The sequence below is a fragment of the Lactuca saligna genome, chromosome 5 (assembly GCF_052625555.1).
Source record: "Lactuca saligna cultivar CGN05327 chromosome 5, ASM5262555v1, whole genome shotgun sequence".
NCBI classification, from domain to species: domain Eukaryota; kingdom Viridiplantae; phylum Streptophyta; class Magnoliopsida; order Asterales; family Asteraceae; genus Lactuca; species Lactuca saligna.
The window spans coordinates 300,689,708-300,716,758 of NC_136421.1; the positions used below are offsets into that span (position 1 = coordinate 300,689,708).

Consider the following 27,051-nt stretch of genomic DNA (forward strand, 5'->3'; position numbering starts at 1 on the left):
TAAGCCTAAGGGACACCCTTTTTGTGTGTGATAAAAATGCATCTAACTTCCATTTAAGGCCCGAGGGGGGTATTTTGGGCTTGATATTAGAAACCCTAACCCATCTATCGTATATATTATGCTTATATATACAAGCATCGACGGCCGATGTTTGTATGTCAGATTTCTTTCATCTTCTTGGGCGATTTCATATTTAATTATCCTTTCTTCATTTCTGGCCGCTATTATTTTGTTTTTGTTTCTTCACAGATCATTGAATTTCGATTTTTGATTCATATGTTTTTTTTTTTTTTTTTTTTTTTTTCTTTTGATGTTTGCCTCTTCAATTTTCTTACGTCAAGGAATCAATGGATCCGTGTACAAATAAGCCGATGCTCTGGATATATGTGATGAAGGTAGCATGGTAATGTGCACGGAGATTAAGTAACTTTTAGGTCGTCATGTCTGCTCCCACTGATTTTTTCTGATTTGGGGGCCTGGATTAAACCTACATTTTTATAAATAAACTGCTTCTGCCGTTTATGTCTTCTACAATCTTCAAATTACCTATTGATTCCTATTCTCTAATGTTAGATTTGTGTAAATTAAACAGTAGTTATTATAACTTTTTGCTAAAATTAAAAGTGTTTTAACCTGATGTATAAAAGCAGGGATCTATTGCCAAATTATATTGTGAATCGATCTCTCGTAAACATCAGGGAAATAGAGCTGGGCATCGTTATTGGGTGAACCTCTTGAATTCTTACATGATGGACAAGGTTCAGTAAACGAAGCTATATTTTTTTGTAAAATATCTATATACATCATATAATTTACCATATACGCCTTATGGTGTTAGATTGTTTAACCGTATATTGAGTGGTTTTTTTTATTTGTAAATTTTTTTTAGTAATTTACAGAAATCGTAGGATTTGAAATTTAAAATCCACAATAATAATAAGTTAAAAGAATGATAATACCTGTTTGTTTTGTAATACTATGTCACAGAAAAAGTTAATAACGAATTACATAACAAAGTTAGTTTAGGTTTTACTATGGTACTCTTTTGAAGATAAGAGGGGAACAAGTTTGTGGTTGTGATTCTGGTGGGAAGAGCTTGCTTGAAGTGGTGTTGAGGTTATATGGTGTTTGTTGACGATGGAGCAAATCCTGATGACTTTATCGATAATAAAAATTCAAATGAATCGTATTATTTTTCTATCTAAAAATCTCACTCTTGAACCTTTTTTCTTTCCCTGATGATTATGTCTTTCGATCAATTTCTTACGTTTTCCAAAGTTAAGATTGAATAAAATTAACCATAATTTTAATTAAACACTTTTAATATTTGTTTTCAGTTGAATGATCTGCTGCATCTTTGATGTTGTGTGTGAATCTGCTCTCAAACTGTGTAGACTCAAATTAATAAAACTAAATCATACATATAAGTCGGAAGACTATGAAAACTACTTTTTATTTTTTACACAAACAAAAACAAACAGATATGATCTACACTCAAATTGTTTATGAATAATTGAACTTTTTGCAAATTGCCTAACATTTCGATTTCATTTGGGATATTGCCCTCGAATAAATTAGGCATCGAGTTCCTGATCAACATAGAAATTATAATCTGAAACTCAGGTGACCTAATAATTTTGTTAACAGAAAGATTGGGGGTGGTCAATTAAAAAAAGAAGACATAGATAAAAAGGAACTGGACCACTTAACCTCAGCTAGCTGCAGCAAGCTGGTTTCAGCTTCTATTGTTTCCCTCTTCATTAGGAAGAACATCTTGAAACATGAAAAGAAAGATTCAAATATACAACTCCTTGCACTTACCACTATGAAAACGAATTTTGCCCTCTAGACTGTTATGAACATGGAAAACATTTTGGAAAGATCATTTACGGTAATACTGATTGTAACGGACAAAGAACTAGAAGGATTCTATAATGTGTTGTCATAAAAACTCTCGTATCTTGGTTAGGTGGGTCTGTATTGGGCACATGCTCTGAAACCAAAATTTCCACAACACGGGATTAATAAAATTTATGATGAAGTATACCTGACTTATAATGATCTTGATGATGAATTATATTGGGTATATGGATGATTATATGTATGGTTTTGGATAATTGGGATAGATGTTCTGGTATTCAGAAATAGAATCAATAGATGAAGAACTTTGAGATCAATTCAAGTTTTAAACATTAAAAAAACTTTTATTTATTCCATATGGGCAAAAATCTTATTTATAGGCTCAAAAGAGCAATTGAATTGCAATCCGCAATTGTATGATTATTGAATTGCAATCCGCGATTGTATGATTGCAAACATATTTATAACATAGTCCCCTATACCATAGAGGAGTAGACACTTTATGTGACATCTTACTGTTACATTCTATATATGACACTTTATCTATTAATACATGACATATAACGTTATCAACACATAACATATATACTACCGATAACGATAAATAGAAATATTACAAATAAAATAAATATGTTTGTGGTCTTGCAATCATACGATTATAATTCAATTATGTAATCGGTTCTTTTGAGCCTATAGGGCATTAGTATGTATGTAATAAACAATATGTTTTGAGTGTTTTAAGACTTAGTTGAATCTTAAAGATCTTTGTCTGTTGAAATAGTTTGTCTATTTCTGAATAGTAGAGTTCTCTGTTGAAATAGTTTATTTATTTCTGAATAGTAGAGTTGTATCCAACCCATACATATAATTAATCTAAACAATACATCATCAATACATTCTGACACATTATTAATGTATAATCCATCATATTTTTTATTAATTCCGTCATGTTATTCAAATTATAAACGCTTTTGTTCTTATCTTTGAGTTTTTAAAACTAATTTTTGAATAAAAACCAACAAATGTTTCTTAATAAACCTGGTATGATCAAAACCTACCTTATACATATTGGATGATCAATCTATCCTACAAAACAACATTTGGAAGCCTTCAAAATAAGAAATAGGAAAATTAAATTTAAAATTTTACTCTTTATTTCTTTTTAAAAAATTTACCTCATTAGGGAAAACATGAAATTTGCTACCACCATTGGTTTGATGTCCATAATGTACACATAATTGCTACTCTGCCATAAAAACACAACACCATATGAACTTTTTTTAATCGAACAAGCATAGTAAGTAGGAAGATGGAGTAGATCCAGACGTTATGAACTATGTGCAGGGTGAAAAATGAAGACAATAAAGACCTAACATATTTATTTAGACATCCAATGTGAAAGGATAGATAACGAACAAACTTGTCCCTATTCTTTGATGCATGTGATGTACTTTAACACATTTTTTTACGTCTGTTATATTGAGGGACCAAAACCATAAAAAGTTTAACTTTAAACAATTTTTAGATTAAAAGAAAAAACATAAGAACCATTTTTAAAGTTTTCTTTTGTTTTTTGTTTTTTTTAGGGGGGGGGGGGGTTAAATTGCACAAATGTCACAATTTTTTCATAAAAAATCAATTTTGACACTGCACATTTTTTTCAATTTACTCATTAAGTTTTTAAATTTTTTGCAATGTGGACCATTTGACCGGTCAATCCGGTTACCTGCTGACATGTCATGATGATGTGTCGGTTTTTGATGACATGATATTTTGACATGATAATATTTGGTTATATGACACTATGAGTGTAACAATTTGAAAACAAGTGGCACAAAAGATACTAACTTGTTACTTTTTACAATTTTGATACCAAGTCTTATTTTTATTTTATTTTTTAATTTTGACACTTTATTTTATTTTTGCTCCAAATCGAACATTTTTTTTTTCTAATTAATGGTTGATATGAAACTTTCTAATAGCTAATTAAGCTATTGTTAAGTAAATCAATACAATTGAAACACATTCTTTTGAATTTATATTTTTAAAACCATTTTAATCACTTTGAAAGCAAATATCTTTGTTTGTGGAATTCGGTCTAACAAGTCTTTAGAGTATTAACAAAAAGAGTTCAAGTATTTAAGGGTTAACAATTTAAATAGAAAAAACATCATAAATGGTCCCTGTGGTTTTTCCAAATCTGAAGTTTAGTCCTCGTGGTTTAGAAACGTCATAGTCGGTCCATGTGCTTTCAAAACTTTTGTCGATTGATCCTTATTGCTAACTTTGTTAAGTTTTGTCCGTTACCTGAAAGTTATTTTCGTCATTTCACTACCACATACACCATTTATGATGTTTTCACTTATTTTAAAAAAAAATAAGAATAAAATAATATACAAATGGGCCTCTCTCTCTCTCACTCTATCTCTCTCACACACACTCTCTCTCTCACTCACTCACTCTCTCTCTCTCTCTCACACACACACACACACACAACAGAAGCTTCCTCCTAACACACGTAAGATTGGCTTGCCTTTGACACGATCCTTGCTCATTGTGTTAAATTTGAAATCCTATTTTCTTTCAAGACTCGATTAGATAAAGCACATCTTCAGGAAGTTATTCAGCCTGGATCGAAGGATGTTTCTAAATACAACAAACCTGAAGAACGTTTTGTGATGAAGGCACTTAATTCTTTCGCACATGAAGGTTTCTATTCAGATGTTGTGGAGACTTCCTTGAACTCGGTTGAATCTTCTCTTCCAATAAACAACACAACAACGTTTGCTTAAGGGCTTGCGTTGAATCTTCGTTTGTTGTAAGCTAAGATCTAGCTTTTCCTCCATTGAATAAGTTCGTCCTTTTACCGGTTAAAAAAAACAGAACAACGTTTATCCCTTTCTCTGATTTTTTTTCCTATCAGCCCATGGAATTTCTGAAAGCTAGAGTGCACAAGGAAGGATTAATAGTTGTATCTACTAATTGATAGAAAATTTCATTTTAAATAATCCTCATCACCCAAATGTTGAAGCTCAGTTACATACAAATTTCTAATTCGAGAACATAAGGAATAAGGGGTTGCGATTTGAATATGTACAAATGAGAAGAAATGTGCATAGGAAACATAGGGCATCTCAGTCTCGAGTCAAAGCGACCCATGATGGTGAAGTTGAAGTTGAAATCACACTAAGAAGATATCGAATCAAAGCAACCCATGAAGCTAAATCGAGATAACAATGTTGTAACGTCCCAAAATTCAAGACTAAAAATTTCTTTTAATAAAACATTGCTTAAAGCAAAATCATTATCCAAAACATAAATAGAGTATTAATTTCCAAAACACATGTTCGTTATCAGAGTAAAACACTCACAGACTGTCTAATCAACTGTGTGTGCCATGCGATCACCCAGAGCTCTTTCCTCCGCTACTGGAAGTACTTGAAACCAAAACTGAAAACTGTAAGCATGAAGCTTAGTGAGTTCCCCACCCTACCACATACCATGCACAACCACATACTGCACATGCTGGGCCACGCCCGCTATTCTGGGCCTCGCCCCCTACCTCGGGTCTCACCCGCTACAACGGCCTCGCCGCTCCAGGCCTCGCCTGGCTTCGAGCCCCGCTCGGATACAGATCTGTCTAACTTAGGCCTCGCCTGTCACTGGGCCCTGCCCGCTAACATATAATAGCACATAAGCATATAACAACACATAAGCTAACATATACTCACAAATCTTGTCATGAGGCCTCGCCTATCTTGTGCCTCGCCCTTGTCCTGCTACTGATGAGTCATGGAACCCCATACATGCCCTTACTGATAGTAATATACGGGCCCAACCCACACCCACTCTTTCCCTAACTTGGGCCTCGCCCCTGTTCTCCTGCTAATGAGATGTGGAACACCATCCACACTCTGCTATTGGTGAGATACGAGACCTCGCCCACGCTCACCTCCCTACCAGGCACATATATGTATCACACAGACAACAAGTATAAACTAACATATAAACCATTCCTTGGGCACCCGCCCGCTATCATTGGACCTCGTCCTGAATATCATACTAGCATACTGTGCTTAGGGCTAACCCTCGGGTCTTCCTACTTGTATCTATATGGGCCAACATTGTGGCCTTAGACCCATTCACACAAAAGGAAACTTACCTGCTCTTGCTGAACTTGCTGATAACCCCTCTAGCTGCTGCTCTTGCTGAACTTCCTACTTGTATCTATATGGGCCAACATTGTGGCCTTAGACCCATTCACACAAAAGGAAACTTACCTGCTCTTGCTGAACTTGCTGATAACCCCTCTAGCTGCTACTCGGCAACTCTCTGAACTCCTACTCCACTAGCTCTCCGAGCTACCAATATCAATGCAACCCTTAGTCTAATTGACCCCCGAAAGTCAATACAGTCAACGCTGGTCAAAGTCAAAGTCCTGGTCAAGGTCAACCTCCCAGGTCAACCCTACTCGCCGAGTCAGCCTACTGACTCGCCGAGTTCATATGCTTAAAGTCCTTCCTTTCGCGACTTGACTCGCCGATTCAGTCCATGAATCGTCGAGTCTACCGATTTCCGAGTCCTGACCTGTCCGACTCACCGAGTCTCCACTCGACTCACTGATTCGAGTCCTAACTTGAAGGGTTTGGGGTTTCGCGACCTAACTCGCCGAGTCCAAGAGCAGACTCGCCGAGTATAAGGTAATCTTCATCTGACTCGACGAGCTGTTCACCCCACTCGTCGAGTTGCTCCTAATCCTCATGCTACTCGCCGAGTCCATTCAGATCCTCAAACATGCAGAGGGATTTTGAGTCATGCATGGACTCCAAACTGTAGATCTACCCTTCCCAAGCCTATTCCTCACGTAAAGTTGCAAACTTTACGTGTAGAGAAGGAGATCTAGGCTAAACACACCATAAACTAAGGTTTAAGGCAAGGAGGCTCTATAATCAACTCAAGGACATATACGTTATGCTGCACAAAGCCAAAGTATGCTTAGATCCGAAGTAGCAACTTCAGATCTGGCTTCCAACTCAAATAGATAACTAATCATGGCTAAAAGAGCCCCAAAACTCTCAACTAGAATAGATCTACCTGAAGGAAACGACTTAGTACCTTTAATAACTCAGAAAGGTTCCACAAACTCCATATCTACGGCCAATCATTGAAGCTTCAATGATTCCCTTATTTCTTCTTCATTCAAATCACCCAAAAATGGCGTGGAAGCTTGAATGAGCAACAATGGGGCTTAGGATTCGGTTTTCTGGGTGAAAGAGGTAGTAAAGGAACCCTAGGGGAGGGAATGGGACATTTAAATAGGCTCCAAGTCCCGAATTTAGGGTTTTCCTCGTTCAGACCAGACTCGCCGAGTCTCCTTGGCCGACTCACCGAGTCGGTCACTTACCCCTTGACCGGGATCCCGCTCGGACTCGCCGAGTTCCTCCTTGGACTCGACCAGTCGTCCCTTAAACTTAGGGTTTCCTTTCCTTTCTTGGACTTCCTGACTTTGGGTTTTACAACTCTCCCCCACTTAAACTAAACTTCGTCCTCGAAGTTTGCTATGGCCCACCGCCTGCGATCTGCTTCCAATACCCTACTATTAATCCAACACCCGCTGCCTACCTTCGTTTGCCTTTCTCCCGGTCCTCCTGAAGACCATTAATCCTTGCGGATAATAATCTCGGGTCAACCTTGACCTTGCACATTCTGGAAACACAATTTACCCAACCGACAATCCTTCTGGTACTCTTCAAGTACCGCAATTGAACCCATAGGGGTTCACCCCCTTTTTCCTTGTGCGTTTTCTTACCTTCCCAAAGCGAATCTCCATAACCAACTATTTCCTTTGCCACTGTGAAGGTCCTATCCTTCACCCAATTTGTTACTCCCGCTACCTCCAGTACGGGTCTATACCGCCAGTGTCCGCTGGACCCTTCTTACAACCATAACTTGGTGTTGAGCGCCCCTCGATCAACTAACTGAATTCCACCATAGACTGCCTATCAACACTGCTTCTAACAAAAAAATTCTGCAATTCCTTATCTGCCTTCCGGATGAACTAAGACCATCCTGGTCTCTATCAATCTATCAATATTTGGATTACCGGCTCCCACCGGTTGCTATCCCCAACACAACTCCTAGTCGCTCCCAGCGACTTTTGAAGAACTGCGACTACCTATAACTACTCAATCTATTATGCTATTCAGGCACTACAATCCTGTGATCCTCGATCCCCCATCCGACACTACGATCCCTACCAGGTCTCACCCATGCTACTAAAACTCACGGGCCTCGCCCACGGGTCTCACCCGCCTCTATCCTTCTAGTCTCACTTGTCTAAGCACTCTCTCACGGGCCTCGCCCACGGGTCTCACCCAACCATACTACTGAGCAACCCTGCTCTCAGGTCTCACCTATACTGCTACTCTCATACGGGCCTCACCCACGGGTCTCACCCAACTACATCCTGAAGCGGCCTCTCCCAAGGTCTCACCTCTCTAGGGCGATACATGCAACTCCCTACTATTCTCATCCACTACCCATTCCTGATCCCTATCTAATCACTAGGAGATAAGGGCCTCGCCCTAACTCCGCTAACGAAGCTACTATGGAATGCTACGGCTTACCCGCAGTCTTACATCACCTTCCATCTCTGAATGCTGGTGAATGCTACGGCTGCCCCACAGTTTCACAACACCTTCCACCACAGACCGCTGCTGGAGGAAGCTGCGGCTCCCCCTCCGCTCTACCATGTTCTACATGCTGCCTCTGCTACCGACTACTAACACTAAAGCATCCCATGCTATCAGTTCTCAAGATCCTCCTTCCGACTCACTCGAGTCCTACATGCAATCCTTCATCCTGAATTCTCAACCACGTACTAACCATCACCAATTCATGCACTAACTGATGGGGAGCTTCTCAAACTCCCATCCCTGAACTCTTCAATCCATCGAACGTTGTACTACTTCTTTTCCTTCTTAGAGGTTGCGTACTCATCCTGGATCTGCGTGCTCTTGCCCTTGTACTCTCGGAGGGTTCTCCCCCACTTCAATCCTGCTTACTCCTCACTGCTCAATGCTCGAAAGAATCCCCGATCCTTGCTACTATTCCATAATCAATCTGTTGAGGGACCCCAAGCTTACCATAGCTAGGGATATAACTAGTCCATTTCTAAAACTTATACGGCTCCAAACTAGCGAGACATACAAAGTCCCTCCAAGGCATGCTACAGTTACTGCACCCTAAGTAACCTTCTACAATAGAACCCATCCCTTAACTACTATTCAAATATCCAAGGTATGCAAACGACATATAACTCGTTCACAAGAAAACCGCACAAAATAAAATACCCATACCGATAATGATGAAGAACCATAACAATATAATCATGCACAATTAAAAGAACTGAAAACGGAAGTCGCATACCTGCAATGTCCGGCACTACTTGCGTCTCCAGGGTAGTCATCTGAAAAGCCCTGCCTCCTACTGCAGGCGCCTCCGTGCAGCCCTGACGGCCGTCTGTGATCCTTAAAGTTGCAGGGGCAGGTGCCATCACCCGTCCTGCCAAAAACAAACTGGGGCACTGGGCCTTCTTAATGCCCCGCTGATTACAGTGAAAACATATCAAGTCTGATCCATGTGTGGTGGTAGCAGTACAATCCCTGCTAAAATGACCAGTCTGGCCGCACTTGAAGCAGCCAGACTCACCACCACTACCACTCCTGCACGTGCCCCGTGCACCCTGCCACACTTCTTGCACCAGTTGCGGTCCTGATAATCCCTCGGTCTCGAATCCGATCCTTTGGGCCTTTTGCCCGAGCCTGCGCCTACCTGAACCTCATCCGACTTCCTCTTCCGAATATGCTCCAAGTCAATCTCCCTCTCTCTAGCCGGAAAGATCATATCTTCCAGCGTCTTACAGCCGGACCTGCTCACGAACTCCCTGATGTCAGCCCTCAACATCTCATGATATCGGGCCTTCTTCATCTCCTCATCCGCGACATACCGCGGAACAAGAAGGGCCCTCTCCCTGAACTTGACAGTGATCTCCACCACAGTCTCAGTGGTCTGCGTCAAATCCTGAAACTCCCATGCCAACTGCTGCACCTCAATAATTGGCGAAAACTCCGCCCTGAACCTGGCTGAAAAATCACCCCATCTCATCGCGTCCAACGCGACATCATCACCCAAAGCATGACCAATCTCTTCCCACCAATCCCTCGCTTTGTCCTTCAGAAGATAGGAAGGGAATATGACCTTGTCCCCCTCGGGACACCGACTCGTACGGAATGCGTTGGCAACATCAGCTAACCATCTGCTGCTAGTGATGGGGTCCCTAGCCCCATGATAATCTGGTGCCCCACAAGCCCTGAACTCTCGAAATGTCAAAGTACGTGCTCCCATCAAAGCCATCATCTCGGTACGGAAGGCTCCCAGCCTCTCATCCAAAATCTCCAATATACCCTCCTTGACCGTGCCAAATATCACAGGAGTCTGGTCTAGAATACTGCGCGTAACCTCCACTGATATCAACTCCCTCATTCGCTCCTCAAGCGGCTCGGCTCCTGAACCCGAGCCTGATCCCTCTCCGGCGCCTGATCTGCCTACTGGTCTCTCTCGCAATGTCATCATGCTGAAAATATAACACAACCACTATCAGAATACTTATCACTGCTGCGAGACCGAACACACACACTACTAGGTTCCCGGTCTTGTCTCGGCCTCTCCCGAATCGAGTACGAATCCTCTGCTTTCAGTAGTACGGGCTCATACTACCTTCCACATCTATCCGTACTTGCCTCAAGAACTGCTTCGACTCCACCAGGCCCCTTTTCTACTACTATTGCTCCCAACACTACCTCATCCTAGGCTTGCCTTAGGGAAACCTCTGACTCAAACCAAACCAGTCCTCAACTGCTGAAGGACTCCTTGTGATGCCAATTAGCCATTACTTGGATACCATCATATGTGACGAGGCTCAGATAATCCTTCGAGTAAAAGACTCGTCCCTACAACGGTTGGACTCAAACAAGAGCTGCGCAATAGGGCCAAATCCAGTACTCTGAGATTATTCAACCCTGATAACATGTGACGTGACGTATCCACCTAATGACTAACTCCCATCACTCGGAATCCCACAATGCACAAAGCAAGCAGCATTCAGACAATGGGAAAAATCTAACCATAACATACTCAAGCAATCATAATATCATACCAAGAATCTGTACTAGCATGCAAAACAAACTCATAATATCAGGCATAACCTAAACAGGCTATCATACTACTATCTAATCAGCACTATCATGCAACTCAAGGCACATATAATAGGCACATAAGGCATCCTCCCTAGATCCTTAGTCCTAATCTAGCATGTTGTTCTATTAACCGATATTCATAACATAAACTTGTATGTGTGTTTTGGGGTATTTACTTGAGCTCGGCTGATTGCATGCACCACACCCTTTTCTCTTATCAAAATTATTTTCTTTCAAAATTCTTTTTGCTTTTCAAAAATTGTTTTCTTTCTCAAAACTTTCTTTTTTACAATCTGTCTTTTCATTTTGAAAACTTTTATACCAATTCCTCAGTTTGAGTTCAGACACACCCGAGAGCATGTCCGAATCCCTCAAACCAAGGCTCTTATACCAACTTGTAACGTCCCAAAATCCAAGACTAAAAATTTCTTTTAATAAAACATTACTTAAAGCAAAATCATCAATCCAAAACATAAACAGAGTATTAATTTCCAAAACACATGTTCGTTATCAAGTAAAACACTCCCAGGCTGTCTAATCAATGGTGTGTGCCATGCGATCACCCCTAGCTCTTCCCTCCGCTACCGGAAGTACCTGAAACCAAAACTGAAAACCGTAAGCACGAAGCTTAGTGAGTTCCCCACCCTACCACATACCATGCATAACCACATACTGCACATGCTGGGCCACGACCGCTATTCTGGGCCTCGCCCCCTACCTCGGGCCTCGCCCGCTACAACGGCCCCGCCGCTCCAGGCCTCGCCTGGCTTCGAGCCCCGCTCGGATACAAATCTGTCTAACTTAGGCCTCGTCTGTCACTGGGCCCCGCCCGCTAACATATAATAGCACATAAGCATATAACAACACATAAGCTAACATATACTCACAAATCCTGTCCTGAGGCCTCGCCTATCTTGGGCCTCGCCCTTGTCCTGCTACTGATGAGTCATGGAACCCCGTCCATGCCCTTACTGATAGTAAGATACGGGCCCAACCCACACTCACTCTTTCCCTAACTTGGGCCTCGCCCCTGTTCTGTTGCTAATGAGATGTGGAACACCATCCACACTCTGCTATTGGTGAGATACGAGACCTCGCCCACACTCACCTCCCTACTAGGCACATACATGTATCACACAGACAACAAGTATAAACTAACATATAAACCATTCCTTGGGCACCCGCCCGCTATCATTGGACCTCGTCCTGAATATCATACTAGCATACTGTGCTTAGGGCTAACCCCCGGGTCTTCCTACTTGTATCTACATGGGCCAGCATTGTGGCCTTAGACCCATTCACACAAAGGGAAACTCACCTGCTCTTGCTGAACTTGCTGATAACCCCTCTAGCTGTTGCTCGATAACTCTCTGAACTCCTGCTCCACTAGCTCTCCGAGCTACCAATATCAATGCAACCCTTAGTCTAATTGACCCCCGAAAGTCAATACAGTCAACGCTGGTCAAAGTCAAAGTCCTGGTCAAAATTCAACCTCCCAGGTCAACCATACTCGCTGAGTCAGCCTACTGACTCGCCGAGTTCATATGCTTAGAGTCCTTCCTAAATATAATGTATATAGTTGGGTTAACTTGCGAATCAAAACATGTAACCTATCCCGACCCATGAAATAAAAGGGTTGGTAGGTCGGAAATCTCAACCCAAACCTGTCTATTTTCGTGTCGGGGTTGAGTTGAGAATTGTCACCCCTAGTTAAAAGTAGTAGATTAGACATTGTGAATGCCTAGTGTGTGAAAACATCTTCCAAAATTTGTCTTTTCGACCATAATGCATGGAGTAACACGAAAACCATATTTGGGATGATCCAAAAAAACTTAATTTCGATTTAATGCAAAATCTAAAATTCAGAAACACATAATACCTTGCTTTGTTTGACGTTCTTTGAAACGAGATTTTTGCATAGTAACATTAAATGAAGAAATATATCTATAAGAACCAAAAATCACACACACACACACACACACATATATATATATATATATATATATATATATATATAGAGAGAGAGAGAGAGAGAGAGAGAGAGAGAACGAGAACGACCCCTTGGTAATTAAAGCAACCATAAACCATCGTGTTCATGATATCGCATTAACTTACATGACTGTGCACTCTGCACCTCCAAGATCATATTAAAATTACGTATTTAATGAAAAATACGATTATAATATGAATGATACATATTTATACATAAGATTATGGTTTACATGTAATAACCTTGTATCTATACTAAAAATAGGGTTTTTAAATGTAAAAAGATGTATTTATACAATTTCAAATGTAAAAAAAATATTTATATGATTTCAAATGGAAAATAGTCAATATTGAACGAAAATTAAGTGTCAAAATTAAAAAATTAAGTGTCAAAATTAAAAAAAAAACTTAGTGTTAAAATTGAAAAAAATAAAAATTTAGTATCTTTTGTTATTTTTTTTTTTTAAAAATTTGACAGATCATACCAACTAAACGCCACATAACAAAATAATATCATGTCATGATATCACGTCGCCAAAGTCTAACACACCATATCAAATTGGATTGTACGGTCAAATGGTTAATGTGTAATTAGGTTGACCGGTTAAATAATTAACTATTAACATTGCAAAAAGTTAAGAAACTTAATAACTAAATTGAAACAAATAATAATAAAAAGTGTCAAATTCATTTTTTTTGTAAAACATAATGAATTTTATGCTATTTACTTTTTTTTTCGTTGATTAGAAATTTAGAATGAGATTGAAATACCCCAAATATTTTTAGTTTTGAAAAATAAACCCTAATTTCAAGATACTGTTCCGAGATAATCCTAATGGCATGTGTACTTCGCTGAGATTCGGACTTAAGATTGAACATCAACCGCAGCAGACCAATTCTCACACACACACACACACACACACACACTCTCCACACTCATCCATCCAAACAATGTCTTATGTGCCTCCTCACCTCCGTAAGTCAGTCGCCGCCACCGTCACCGCCACAGCAACAGCCACCACCACCACCACCACAACCGCCACCCCCACAAACGTAGATAACATCACCACAAACCACAAACTTAACTCTAAATCCAACAACAATGCCTTTTCTAATTCAACTCCTAGACGGAGCTCAGCCAACAACCACATCCAACCGTCGAGAGCCCTCGCTGTTCCTAACGTAGTGCTTCCTCAATGGAAGCCTTCTGAACGCGTTCTACGTCTTAAACCCGAGCAGGTTACGTATTCGACGTTGTTTTTAGGAAAACTTGTTTATTTTTCAACTGTGCGTGATAACTGTTTCTGTTATGAGATTGATTGAGAACTAACGCTCTTAGTTAAAGATGAAATGATCCTTACGGCATAACTGTTTCTTGTTTTGGTTTTAATTTCAGTTTTAGGGCATTTTTAGAGTTTTTAAGCGTCTCTATAGTTGAATCGTGAAATGATTGTATTCATACGAAGCATATTTGGAGTCTCCGATTATCTGGTTTATCAAAAGACGTGATAATTTTTTCATAGAATAAAAATAATAAGTACTACTTCCTCAGTTTTGAAGTTTGGGACACATGTTGAGTTTCAACCTTTTAAGTTATCCTCTAAAATTCTAGCATTCTCACCAAATGTACAAATTTATTAGGTTCTATCATATATATGCTATAAATTTGAGATTTAAAATCTCCAAGTTTCCTCCAAATGAACAGATACATCTATGATTTTGGTACATAGAGGGAGAATCAATTAAGATAATACGCTAGTACACAATCTATGATCTAGGACAGCTAATTGTCGACTTTAGGAGTTAGGGTAGGGATCTTAATCTCTTATGTGCTTATACAAAATGAACTAAAGCGTGCCTTAAACAGTATAACATGTTTACTCGTTTTGAGATTTCATACAACCAAGTTATGCACTTTGAAGAATATGTTATCTCATTATGTTAGCTAGACTCGGTGGCAACTTGGTTTACTCAAAGGAGATTTAAAACTAAAAGTTGGGCATGGTTAATGTCAAATTTTCTATGACAATTTAAATGATGGTTAACAGAGATAAAGAAGTGCATTTATAAAATCTTGTTTATGTGGTATCTATTTGAAACTGTGGACCTCTTATGTCAATCAAGTAGCCCCTCCATGTTAAATATGTTAAACATGGAGGGCTCACTACTGTCATAGTTTTATGATTACTTTTCACAATAAAGCATGACTTTCATTGAAAGATGATCAGTTGGCTGTTTACTTGTCATTGATGTTTCACTAGCTTTTATGGAGTTTGTTTTTATTAATTTTGCTAAGATATACAATATGTTTTTTTTTTCTTTATTTTTATAATTCTACAGATAGAAGAGGTCAGATTACGACTCAATGTTGATGTTACTGTCACTCCTGACTCCCCTGCAGCACCTGCACCAATTGAATCCTTTACAGATATGGTAACCAAATTAATATATTTGACATGCCTTTTCTGTCTCATACAATATGTTATTTGATTAATTTCCACTAATTGATGACTGATGTAATGCATTTTCTCTAACATCTGCAGTGTCTGGCCTCAAGCATCATGAAGGATATTGCTATTCATGAATACACAACACCTACTTCTATACAGGCCCAGGCAATGCCTGTTGCTCTAAGTGGAAGGGATCTTTTAGGCTGTGCAGAAACAGGCAGTGGTAAAACTGCTGCTTTCACAATACCCATGATACAGGTAACACTTAATGAAAATCATCAAGTATACTTGTGCTATAATAAATTATTTTATACAATAAGCTACTATTTTTGTGATAACTTGTGGTTTTTTCATTTCTGTTTATTTCTTTCACATTTGCAGCATTGTATAGCTCAGCCTCCTGTTCGGAGGGGAGATGGTCCTTTAGCACTAGTGCTGGCTCCCACCAGAGAGCTTGCACAGCAGATAGAGAAAGAGGTAAGGTATCTTATGGTTGATTTATATGCACTTCTACATAGCTTCATAAACACTACACTTGTTAAAGTTCAAGTGTTTAATATTACAACTAGTGACTTCATCAAAGATTCCTTTTTGCTTATTGCATACACTGTACTACTTTTTCATAAACTCTGAGCTATTATCTATATGTTGAAGAGGGCTTTAGTGATTAGTATAAATTTATTGTGAATCTTGAAACTGCTTTTGACTTGTGTTTTTGATTTGATTATATTATATGCATGTCCAATATAGAAGGTTTACATGTTTCATGGGGTTGTTACAGGTGAAAGCTTTCAGTCAATCAGTGGAGTCTTTCAGAACTGCAATCGTTGTGGGTGGAACAAACATTGCTGACCAGGTGACTGATTTTGCATTGGTGTTTTATGTGGATTATATGACTCTTTATCTAAACAACTGTTGCAAGAAGCAAATTTTCATGTTTTTTTTGACTAGTGGTTAATTGTTTGAGTCGCTTTATACAACTTTCAATATACTATCTTGTGGGTTTTTATAGATGCATCAGAAGTTTATATTTTTGCATTTTGTTTTGTGGATGTTTAATAGAGGTCTGAGCTAAGGGCAGGAGTGGAAATTGTGGTTGCTACTCCTGGAAGATTTATTGATCATTTACAACAGGGAAACACATCTCTCACACGGATTTCATATGTTGTTCTTGATGAAGCAGATAGAATGCTTGATATGGGGTTTGAACCTCAAATAAGAGAGGTAAATTGTGTTTTAATGTCAATGCCATTGCCAACTTCATAGAGTTGCTTTTTGGAAAATAAGCGCTGTTGAAATATCTTTTATATATGTAGCATTTAAAATTCCAAGTGCGTTTCAAATGTATGTATGTAATGTATATACATATACATACATATATATACACACACCCACATATAGGGTCTTGTAATTTGATGATAAACAGAAGAAGGTTTAATTTGTTTTATTTTTAGGTGATGCATAATCTTCCAGAAAAGCATCAGACACTGCTGTTCAGTGCAACTATGCCAGTGGAGATTGAAGCATTAGCACAGGTTTATCTGATATTATATTCTCTTTTGGGTCATTTTGAATTATATGTTTTATTAATCATGATAAAAAAAAGCCATTGCATTTTATGACAAATCATCTCCACAGCACAATGAAGCTTTATATTGGTAGTAGATCCTAATATTATGTGAAATTGTTTCATGAATTAAACTTCCCTTGTGTGGTATGAATTTCAGGAATATTTGACAAATCCAGTACAAGTGAAGGTTGGAAAAGTGAGCAGCCCAACAGAGAATGTATCCCAAACATTGGAGAAGATTTCCGAAAGTGAAAAGGTATGCCAATTTTGATTTTAGGTTCATTAAATCATACTTATAATAATATATTTCAGTTACTTTTGATACCAATCTCTGCAGCATTTGGAATTAATGTACATTTTGTACTTGTAATTGCAGATTGATCGGTTGCTATCTTTGCTTGTTGAGGAGGCTGCACTGGCTGAAAAATTAGGCCACCCATTTCCCTTAACAATTGTATTTGTTGAACGGAAGGTAAAGTATTTGTATTTTGCTGATTGATGATTATTGAAAATTGGTTATTTATTGTTTGGATGTGGATGTAGACGAGGTGTGATGAAGTAGCTGAAGCTTTGGTAGCTCAGGGTTTAAATGCTGTTGCTCTTCATGGAGGCCGAACTCAGAGCGAAAGAGAGGGTGCTCTCCGTGATTTTAGACATGGTCCCACTAACATCTTGGTATGTCACAACTCACAATTTCATAAATAGTAATAATCAATAACTAATAAGTTTTGTTTGTGTGTTTGGGATTTGCACTGCAGGTTGCTACTGATGTTGCCTCTAGGGGTCTAGATGTTACAGGAGTTGCTCATGTAGTAAACCTGGACCTCCCAAAGGTATGGTATTTCTTACTATTACTATAATATAGTTATTGGAAGGAAAAGTAAGCAGCATTTATCTGTGTTGGGTTGTGTTTGAGTTCAGACAATGGAGGACTATGTGCACCGAATTGGAAGGACAGGGCGTGCAGGATCAACAGGAAGAGCTACTTCATTCTATACAGACCGTGATATGGTTTTACCTTTACCCTTTTCTTTTCTTTTTTTTTTTTTTTCTTTTGGAAATCGCAACATTTGCTTTTGAGCAAATGAAATTTTAATAGTGGTAAATAAATGTGGTTAAAAAAAATTACCATGTGTTTATTTCAGTTTCTTGTATCGCAAATAAGGAAAGCAATAGCAGATGTTCAATCTGGGAACACTGTAGCTTTTGCCACTGGCAAGGTACATACATACATACATAAATAAATGCACTTTTTATTTTAAGAGAATAGAATAATAATAATGATAAAGAGATGGTGATGTGTATGTAGGTTGCACGGAGGAAGGAGAGAGAAGCAGCAGCAGCACAGAAAGAGGCTCGGATGGCACAATCAAAGCTGCCAGCAACAATATCATCCATAAATGTGGAAGACAAGTACAAGTACATGATTTCCCCGGCTCCCAATGCCATGATCAAGAATGAGGGTTCTGCAGATGATGCATGGGACGATTAAGGTGGTAAAGTCTCTACTACTTTTCCATGACTCTGCGGTACCACTAGAGTTTTAAACAAGAAAAAGAAAAAAAAAGATATCTCATTATTGAAATGTGATAGCATTGCAATAAGAAGGTGAAGTAGGTTGAGAGAGAGAGGTTGGTAGATACCATAGGCTGCTGCTCTGCTGTGTATAATCTGATGCATCTGCATTTCAAACTTGGTTTTTTTTTTTTAGGACGTGGACTTGCTTTATTACTACTTATAAACTACAAAACAAAATCCCTCCAATTTTGTCTCATGTACATGTACTTTGCTTTCTCATCCATGCTTTTTGGTGACTATTTATTTACTTATTATTTTTTTTTTTTTTGTAAGGGTGAAATGTGGTTGCCAGAAACATTTTTTGAATTTTATTTATATATAACTAGTGTATTAGGCTCAGTTACACCACAAAACTATACTATTACATCTGTTGGGAAAGGTTCAGTAAGGACCTCAGGCCGAGACACTTACAAACTGATTTCAAGTTCAACTATTGATCAAGAATCAAGGGCTTCTAGCTGGAATTAGAAGTTAGGGAGGGACATAGGTGGAATTGCACAAATCTGACAAAAATCACTTTGTTTTCACAAAAAATTGATTTTGATGTTGTATTAATATTGCTCCAATTTTTGCGATGTTAACCACTTAATTGGTCAACTTAGTTTTTCGTTAATATAAGTCTTTGATGATATGATGCTAGCATGGTATACTGATGTATTATCTTTTTGGTGGCATTACGTTTTGTATCAAAATTGAAAAAAAAAACTAAAATATAGTGACTTGTGGTAATTAGCGGGTAGATGATAACTGGTAGTATTTTGTGTATATGAGATAGTTTTTGGATTTGGAACATTTTGTTTAAATTAAACGTTAAAAGTTTGTAGTGTTAAACGATATTTTTTGTTCGAAACGAAACATTTTGTCAGAAGCTCTCAAATGCTCTTTACCGTTCTGTGTTGAACATGACCATAATGATTTTTATTTAAATGTTATAATTGTCATAAAAATTGAAATTCCGGGATGTGGTGTCACAAAAAAATAAAACATAAGTATGTCATGTTAGCGTCATGTCACCAAAGATTGTCACGTTAGTGAAACCACGTTGACCTGTTAATTGGTCAAACATTGCAAAAATCGGAAAACTTAATACTAAATGGTAACAAAATTAATGCAATATCAAAATCAAATTTTTGTGAAAACATACCAACTTTTGTACAATTTATAATTTTTTCACAGATCAAGATATGTTTATATTTATTATTCTCATGCGAAAAAGCTAACATACAACATTTTTTTTTTAAATATCATAGGATTATGATGATCGTTCACATGAGATCGTTATATTGGCCAATTCAAGTTGATTTGAGGTTCCAGACAAAATAAAATGAAACTCTTAACAATAACTTTTTTAAATTAAAAAATGATTAATTGTTTAGATTCATGAATAATCGGTTGAAATTTCTGTCTTCAACACCAATTTTGGCTTCAATCTTGTTTTTTCTTTTTTACTGCATGACCACTTGATACCAAACATTTTTTTATAACAATATATATATATATATATATATAAATACAAAAAAAATAGACCCTAAAAATTTGATGGCCTTGGACCATGGTCCATGTTGATATTCATTTTTCACAACGTACAACAAAAAATTGTTAGACATTGTGAGATTCACGGTAAACAATGATTATATACATACAATCGTCCATCATCACCCTTCACTTAGAAAGACAACAATGTACAACGAGAAACCATTAGACATTATAAGTTCATTTAAAAAACAATAATGTACAACGAGAAACCATTAGATATCATAATTTCATTGCACACTGTAATCATTAATTAACATGAGAACATACACATGACAATCCTGGATATTTAGTATTTACATGAAAATGATGATGGCGTATACTAGTGAACCTATAATATCTAATTATTTTTCATTGTACACCATATTTATTCTCATGTGAATGGTTAATATAAATGATATGTTAATCATTCTCCTGCAATGTAAAAATATATTGATATTAATATTTCGTCCTAAAAAATGAATAATTATGCATTTTGATATATTTGGTTTTTTAGACGATAAAATTAAAAGGAAAAAAAGAAGTAGGTGTTTTAAGGGTATATTAAAGAAAATTTAATGAATGTAGTTATTGGATTCGAATGCTTAAATACCAATTTACCCTTTAATGCCTCATGTTCAACAAAATCCGCCAACAACTTCTTTTGATCATGGGCCATGGCTTTTGAATTAGAAATCAAAAATAATTAAATTTAGCTCTTTATGGTTCTTTTAACTTTTTTGTCGTTCTCATATCGACCTCTTCCCACATTTATAATCCAATTCTAGAATGTAGAACTATTTAAGAGTCGTATGAATAAAATACATTTTGGGAAGCTTTGAACTCGATTCTTATTTTATCTTTTTTTTTTTTTTTGTTAAGTTTTATTAAGCTGCACATTTGAGCATAAGATACAAGCTATATTTTCACAATCAAATATATATCTTTTTTGAAATGGAAGATATATATATATATTAAAGATGATACATGACAGAAATAGTCCATAATACGAGGTTTCAAGCCTTTACTTAGTTACACACTAGTCCCATATAAACTCAAAATTTGCAAAATCAACCCCAACTGTAAATTAATTACAGCATCATATAATTAATAATTACTTACTTACTTACTTACTTACTATGTCATCACCAGGTGTCGCTTATTTTGACTCGTAAACGCTTGTCTCAACATCTGATATCCATCTCTATAATGCTCAAGTGAAAAACACAGCTGTCGTATCACCTCCCGTTTCTCCTCACCTCCTTCCTCAATCAATTCCCTTTGCCTCTCAATTTCTCTCTCCAATTCCATTCCTCTACACCTCAACTCCTCTATTGACTTCTTTGACTTCTCAATTCCATCAACCAACTCCACATGCTCCAAATGCAACTCCCTCAAATGCCCACACAAACCCTCTATTTCCGCATCTTTAGAAACCACTAATTCATCGAGTTCCGACACTTTAGACTTCAACTCCTCAATCTCGGATTCCATTCCGGTGTTCACAATCTTAAGTCTTCGAAGCTCCTCTTCGGAACACTGACACCGTAAATCCCATTCTTTGATGACATCTTCCAAAAGCGCACGTTCTTTCAACAACTTGGTCACTTGTTCTTCAAGTTGAAAATTCTCTTCTGACAATGTTTTATTTGCATTCGATAACGTTTCCCTCATTGCCCGGATTTCCCGATCCCGTTCCGACAAATTCTCTTTGTACCGCGTTACCCGACCGTTCATCTTCGCCACTTCCCGTTTCTCTTTCTCGAATTTCAATTTCCAACTCGAAATCTCCTTCTGAGCCGCATTGTTCTGGAGCTCGTGTCTCAATCTTTTCACTTCCTCCTCTGATTCCAAAACCTTTTGTTTTGTTACTTTCAAATCAATCTCGAGTGATTTGATCTTGCGTTCTTGCTCTTCCAAACCGGCATTCACAATTCCACCTACGGAATCGGAATGCTGAGGTGGTGGTGGTGGTGGTGGTGGTGGCGGCAACGATTCGTATTTTTGAAGCTCGGTTGTCAACTCACGAATCTTCTCGTTTGCAACTCGGAGTTCCTCTTCGACGTGATCGTTCTTATTCCTGACCTCGGATTCCAACGGAATCGGGTAGTTGTTAACCGACGAGTCGTCGGATTCTGATTCTGAATCCAAAGTCGACGTCTCGTCGCCTTCTTTGGTTCCCAAATCGGAACTACTCCCACCGCTTTTGAGAAACACATCAAACCCTGCAGCTCGGGTCCTGGTACCAGACCGGGACCCGCGCTGGGGGTTCGAATTCGAATTCGAACCCAGAGGTGGTTCGGAGCTCACGTCTGAGACTCCGGATCCTTGGGACTGGAGATCTGAAGGGATGTTTTTACGTAACTCACCGGTGACATTATCGTATCGTTCTGCTAACGATCGATACATGCGGTAAAATTCTTCGACGTGAGATACAAGTTGGGGTCTTTTTTGGTAATACATTTCGGCTTTTTTGGCGAACGAGTCTCCTTCTTCTTCAATTAGCTTTAACATGCGTTTTACGCTTTGGTCCATTTCTGAAATCAACAATTGTTTTTGTGAGAGTATGATTTAAGATTTTGGGCGTTTGGGAATGTGATAGGTTGTTTAAATTAAAGATGGTTTATTTGAGGGGCCCAGATAGATTAGATCACTAGAAAGTGTGGAGATTTACAGGAACAACTATGACAGCCACTAAGGAACCAAAAGTGGGGACATGACATCAACTTCCATGAGAAGGAGTTGCCTTTAATGTAGAAAAAAGTATTTAGTTTTAGTGGCATTTGACTATTACGTGTTGATACCTACATTTTCGTGGTTCAAATCCAACTTTTTTCCTAAGAAAGAGAATAAAAAAAAGGCAAAAAGCTTTTTCCTGTTTGAGGGTATTATGAATGAACATGGGATACTTTCAAGGAGCTTTATACGATTGATATCATATTTCAATACACAACGGGGTAGTTTATGCAAATATTTTAATTTGTTGGTTAAAAATGTTGGGAAAAGTGAAAAATGGTATAAAGAATTGGAATTTAAATTGCTTACCCTCAACATTTTCAGCAAGCCATTTGGAGTTTTTGGGGCTGATGTGGCTATCCCACCACCAGGAATGTTTATTTCTTGATTCAGTCCTCCTATAACCTTTATGCGACTTACCCTGGAAACACAAAAATATACAACATGATATATAAGATTATAAGTATCACACATACATAAAACTAAACAATCAATAAATTAAAGATTATTTAATAATATGATTATATGGGAGTCAGCCTGCTTACCACATATGAGTCCATGTTGCTTGTTTCGTGCTTTTTGAGAGCTAGCTAATACTTAAACCTGAATTTAAAAATACAAAAAACCAGAATTAGGAATTTAGGATCTATAAGCAGTGACAGGAAGATTTTTTGCAACTTACTTATCTCAAAATAACTTATGTTCCAAAATCATGGTTGATTTTGGCTTCAAATTATGGACAATTCTTCTTCATGTTTAGCGTCATGATGAAATTTGGAAATAATATTATTATTTATTATAATTAAGAAACAAGAAAGTATTGAGGAAGAAGAACGTGATTGAATATTAAAATAAGAATTCTCAGCTGTCCAAGACTTTTTCTTTGTTGTTGTAGTAATAGTCCATTTGTAGCTATTGAAATCAACAATCGGTCTGTCCATTTAAAATATATATATTCCATCTTTGACTCTTTAAAATCAAACAAATAATCTTTTCAACTCCAAATTAGGACGGAATATTTTGGAAAACGTTGACAGCAATATAAAACTATAACGAGAACAATAATGATCATAAAAAAGATGAGAGATCCAATGCTGATTATATGTTCTCGTAGACTTATTACATATATCCGTTTTATAATAATCCAATTATTAACGGCATGTTTAAGATATATCTATGGACCAAACGTAAAGTTACTAATATTTTTTATCAAAAAAAAAAAAAAAACGAAATCTCTGGTAGATTATTTTAATAGAAAAAAGTTACATCAACTTTGGATCATAAAAAGATAAAAAGAAACTGTGGATTATATATTATTATAATGTAAAATGTAAATGAGGCATATTCATCTACAAGTTTCCAAACCTAATAATGCAGGTATCATGAAACGTGTCACAAATACACTCAACTCTGAAGAACACGGATCCATTTCTGAAGAAGGTGTAAAACTCACGCGCTCTGAAGCGCGAGTAGCTTTATAAAATTAAGTTAAGAGTAATAATCGGCAAAATATACGTGGGGAGGGTCGCCGACTGAAATAAACAAGTGCCGGAAATCGCTGATTCCAGCTACGCGTTTCTCCCGCATTCATACATCATAATAATACAAACGCATTAATTTAATTTGTTTTAATTTTTAATTAAACAGCAAATACATCGTTTTTGTTTCAAATGTTAAAATGCAACGACAAATAATTGATGTTAAATGTTAATTAAAGAGAGCAAGATATTTTCCAGATTCGTAAAGCAAAAAAATAAAAATTAAGCGGCAAGTTGTCAGGAATTTGAACTAGAAGAACCAAAAAACAAATTAAGAAAAGGCCAAAAAGTGAAATCGAATTATAATAATATCAAAAAGCGACATAATAATAATGTGTAAATAATTCCAAAAAATTTTAAGCTTGATTTTTATAATATCTAATATAATTGCTACAAACCAGGAGATTCGAATAATCTAATCTAATGCATTGTAAATGCAAACACACAAAATTTACAAAAACACAAACGAATTGAAGATTGAAGATAAAATAATAAACGAACAAAAAAACATGTGATGCAGGAAGCTTCCATGGCAAAATGAAGATAAAACGAATCCAGCTAATTGTGAAGAAGAGGAACGTCTAATAGAGATTAATAAATTAAAATAATACCAATTCTAACCACGAATCTGACAATGAAATCGGAATCAGAACCAGTTCAACGTGGAGAACTGATATAGAGATGTTCAGATACTTATTTTCTACAAAAAAGATAGATCGATAAAGTCACCGGCGTCATAGTTAAGCAAAAATTAAAATCGAAGACGAGTAAAATACACGAATGAAAGAACAGCTCTTAATCGATACATACATATAACTATATAAGTAATACATCTGATTTTTACCTACCTCGTTGTTGACTATTGGTGATGAAGACGATGAAATTAGGCAGAGACTGAAGCGAAGAGACGGATAATTTGAAAGAAGCAGCGAGATGCTGTAGATAAAGGATGAGGATTCAAAATTTCGCCATTGGAGAGGAGAGTAGAGAAAATGAGGAAATTCAAGGATAGTTAATAATGGGTATTTGGGGAAAAGGGACGCGTATATGGTCAAGATACCATCTCAGTATGTTGTATTTCACATGCTTCATTTTGTCAACTACCGATTACATTTGAAAAAAAATACCCAAAAGAACAAAAATACTATATCTTATAATGTTGAATTCTATTTTTTTTTTTTTCGAACTAATCATGTAATATTGCATAACAAAAGTTACAAGGATTATATAGTCGAAAGTCACCAAAAAATCCAAGAGGTACAGTCCTGAATTTTAAATTGTTAATATAATAACTTGAATTTTCAAAATAATTTTTCATTTTTAAAACATAACATGTCTCATAAAGTAATTTCAAAACTCAAATGTATCAAACGTTATCTCAGTAAAAACATATCACATAATCTCAAATACATAATTCATAATACTCTATCAGTGTGTACAGATCATGTCGACGTCTTCCCGCGATCATCGCTGGTACCTGAAACACATATCACATAACACGGTAAGCATAAATGCTTAGTGAGTTCTCCAAAATACCACATACAACACATAAGTCACTCGAGGCTATAACTCGGTAAGACCCTCCAGCCAATGTGTCTCAGCAGGACCCTCCAGCCCCGTAACTCGTTGGACCCTTTGGTCCTGTCTAAATCGTTGGACCCTCCGGTCCGGTCTGGTTGAGGACCCTCTGGCCTCGTAAGTCGTTGGACCCTCCGGTCCGGTCTAATATCACATAGCATACATAAATCACAAAGCACATAATCTCAAGCAAGCACATAACACGTAAGACCCTCCGGTCTACACATAGATACCACTCTAGGTAATGTATAGTGAGAAGACTCGCCTCGTAAGATGTCTAGAAAACTCTCGTGCTCAAATCCCCGATCTAGCCTCCGCCTATCAAAATGATAACATCACTAATCAATACACTCCTTACATCCTCCTCTCTAAGAATGGGTAGAAGACTATTCTACCCCTCCCTGACCTCTCTTAAATCAGTTTGACCAACCCTAAGGTCAACGGAAGTCAACTCAGTCAACAGTCCAACTTTGACCAGACTCGTCGAGCATTTTAATTTGATTTTAGGGTTACCAAATATAATTTGGGGGGAATCGTGATAATGGAGCGAGAAGGTCTAAGGTTAAGGTCCAAATAAAGTCATTTGAATGAGTTTTCTCTGTCTACTAAGGACGAGGAGAGAACCACCATTGCGAATGATACATACAAAGGGTGGCTTATGCTAAAGCCTTAGCATATGTGGAGATTTATAGGAGACTAATTCGTCCTTCATTACACTTGTACCAAAAGTCGCTGATCCGACTTCACTTGCTCATTACAAAGCAATTAGTCTAATTGGATGTCTTTACAAGATCCTTGCCAAAATCTTAGCATTTAGATTGAAAGGAGTCATTGGATCAATTGTTGATGAAGTTCAATCCTCATACATAGAAGGAAGGAATATCCTAGACGGACCACTCGTTATAAATGAGATAGTGTCATGGGCAAAACAAACAAAAAAGCAGATATTCATTTTCAAAGTAGATTTTAAAAAAGCATTTAAC

The 27,051-nt window shown here is 37.4% G+C and overlaps 2 protein-coding genes and 2 non-coding genes across 8 annotated transcripts; 3 read left to right on the forward strand and 1 right to left on the reverse strand.

The window, feature by feature from the left end:
* The first annotated feature begins 387 nt into the window (after positions 1 to 387).
* LOC144999313 (small nucleolar RNA snoR100) lies at positions 388 to 495 on the forward strand. Its single transcript, XR_013660825.1, has one exon. It is a non-coding gene; the product is annotated as a small nucleolar RNA snoR100 (small nucleolar RNA).
* A 145-nt stretch (positions 496 to 640) lies between these two features.
* LOC144999316 (small nucleolar RNA snoR74) lies at positions 641 to 781 on the forward strand. The gene has a single exon (XR_013660828.1). It is a non-coding gene; the product is annotated as a small nucleolar RNA snoR74 (small nucleolar RNA).
* Positions 782 to 13,951: 13,170 nt separating this feature from the next.
* On the forward strand, positions 13,952 to 18,943 carry LOC145048371 (DEAD-box ATP-dependent RNA helicase 20-like). The gene is made up of 14 exons (XM_078996833.1): positions 13,952 to 14,345; positions 15,447 to 15,539; positions 15,650 to 15,814; positions 15,938 to 16,033; positions 16,338 to 16,412; positions 16,619 to 16,780; positions 17,011 to 17,091; positions 17,284 to 17,382; positions 17,503 to 17,598; positions 17,670 to 17,801; positions 17,885 to 17,959; positions 18,048 to 18,137; positions 18,272 to 18,346; positions 18,436 to 18,943. The coding sequence occupies exons 1-14, from the start codon at positions 14,058 to 14,060 to the stop codon at positions 18,616 to 18,618; spliced, it is 1,710 nt and encodes a 569-aa protein (XP_078852959.1). The 5' UTR covers positions 13,952 to 14,057; the 3' UTR covers positions 18,619 to 18,943.
* Positions 18,944 to 21,115: 2,172 nt separating this feature from the next.
* NET4A (Kinase interacting (KIP1-like) family protein) lies at positions 21,116 to 25,551 on the reverse strand. Of its 5 annotated transcripts, XM_078996835.1 has the most exons (5): positions 25,339 to 25,551; positions 25,102 to 25,190; positions 23,498 to 23,555; positions 23,262 to 23,373; positions 21,116 to 22,753 (listed from the first exon to the last, which is right to left on the reverse strand). In XM_078996835.1, the coding sequence occupies exons 3-5, from the start codon at positions 23,510 to 23,512 to the stop codon at positions 21,354 to 21,356; spliced, it is 1,527 nt and encodes a 508-aa protein (XP_078852961.1). In that variant the 5' UTR covers positions 23,513 to 23,555; positions 25,102 to 25,190; positions 25,339 to 25,551; the 3' UTR covers positions 21,116 to 21,353. The 5 variants fall into 5 exon arrangements, with proteins under 5 accessions (XP_078852961.1, XP_078852962.1, XP_078852960.1 ...); XM_078996836.1 differs by lacking the exon at positions 25,102 to 25,190 and having other exon boundaries at positions 25,335 to 25,551; XM_078996834.1 differs by lacking the exon at positions 25,102 to 25,190 and having other exon boundaries at positions 25,339 to 25,550.
* Positions 25,552 to 27,051: the final 1,500 nt, after the last annotated feature.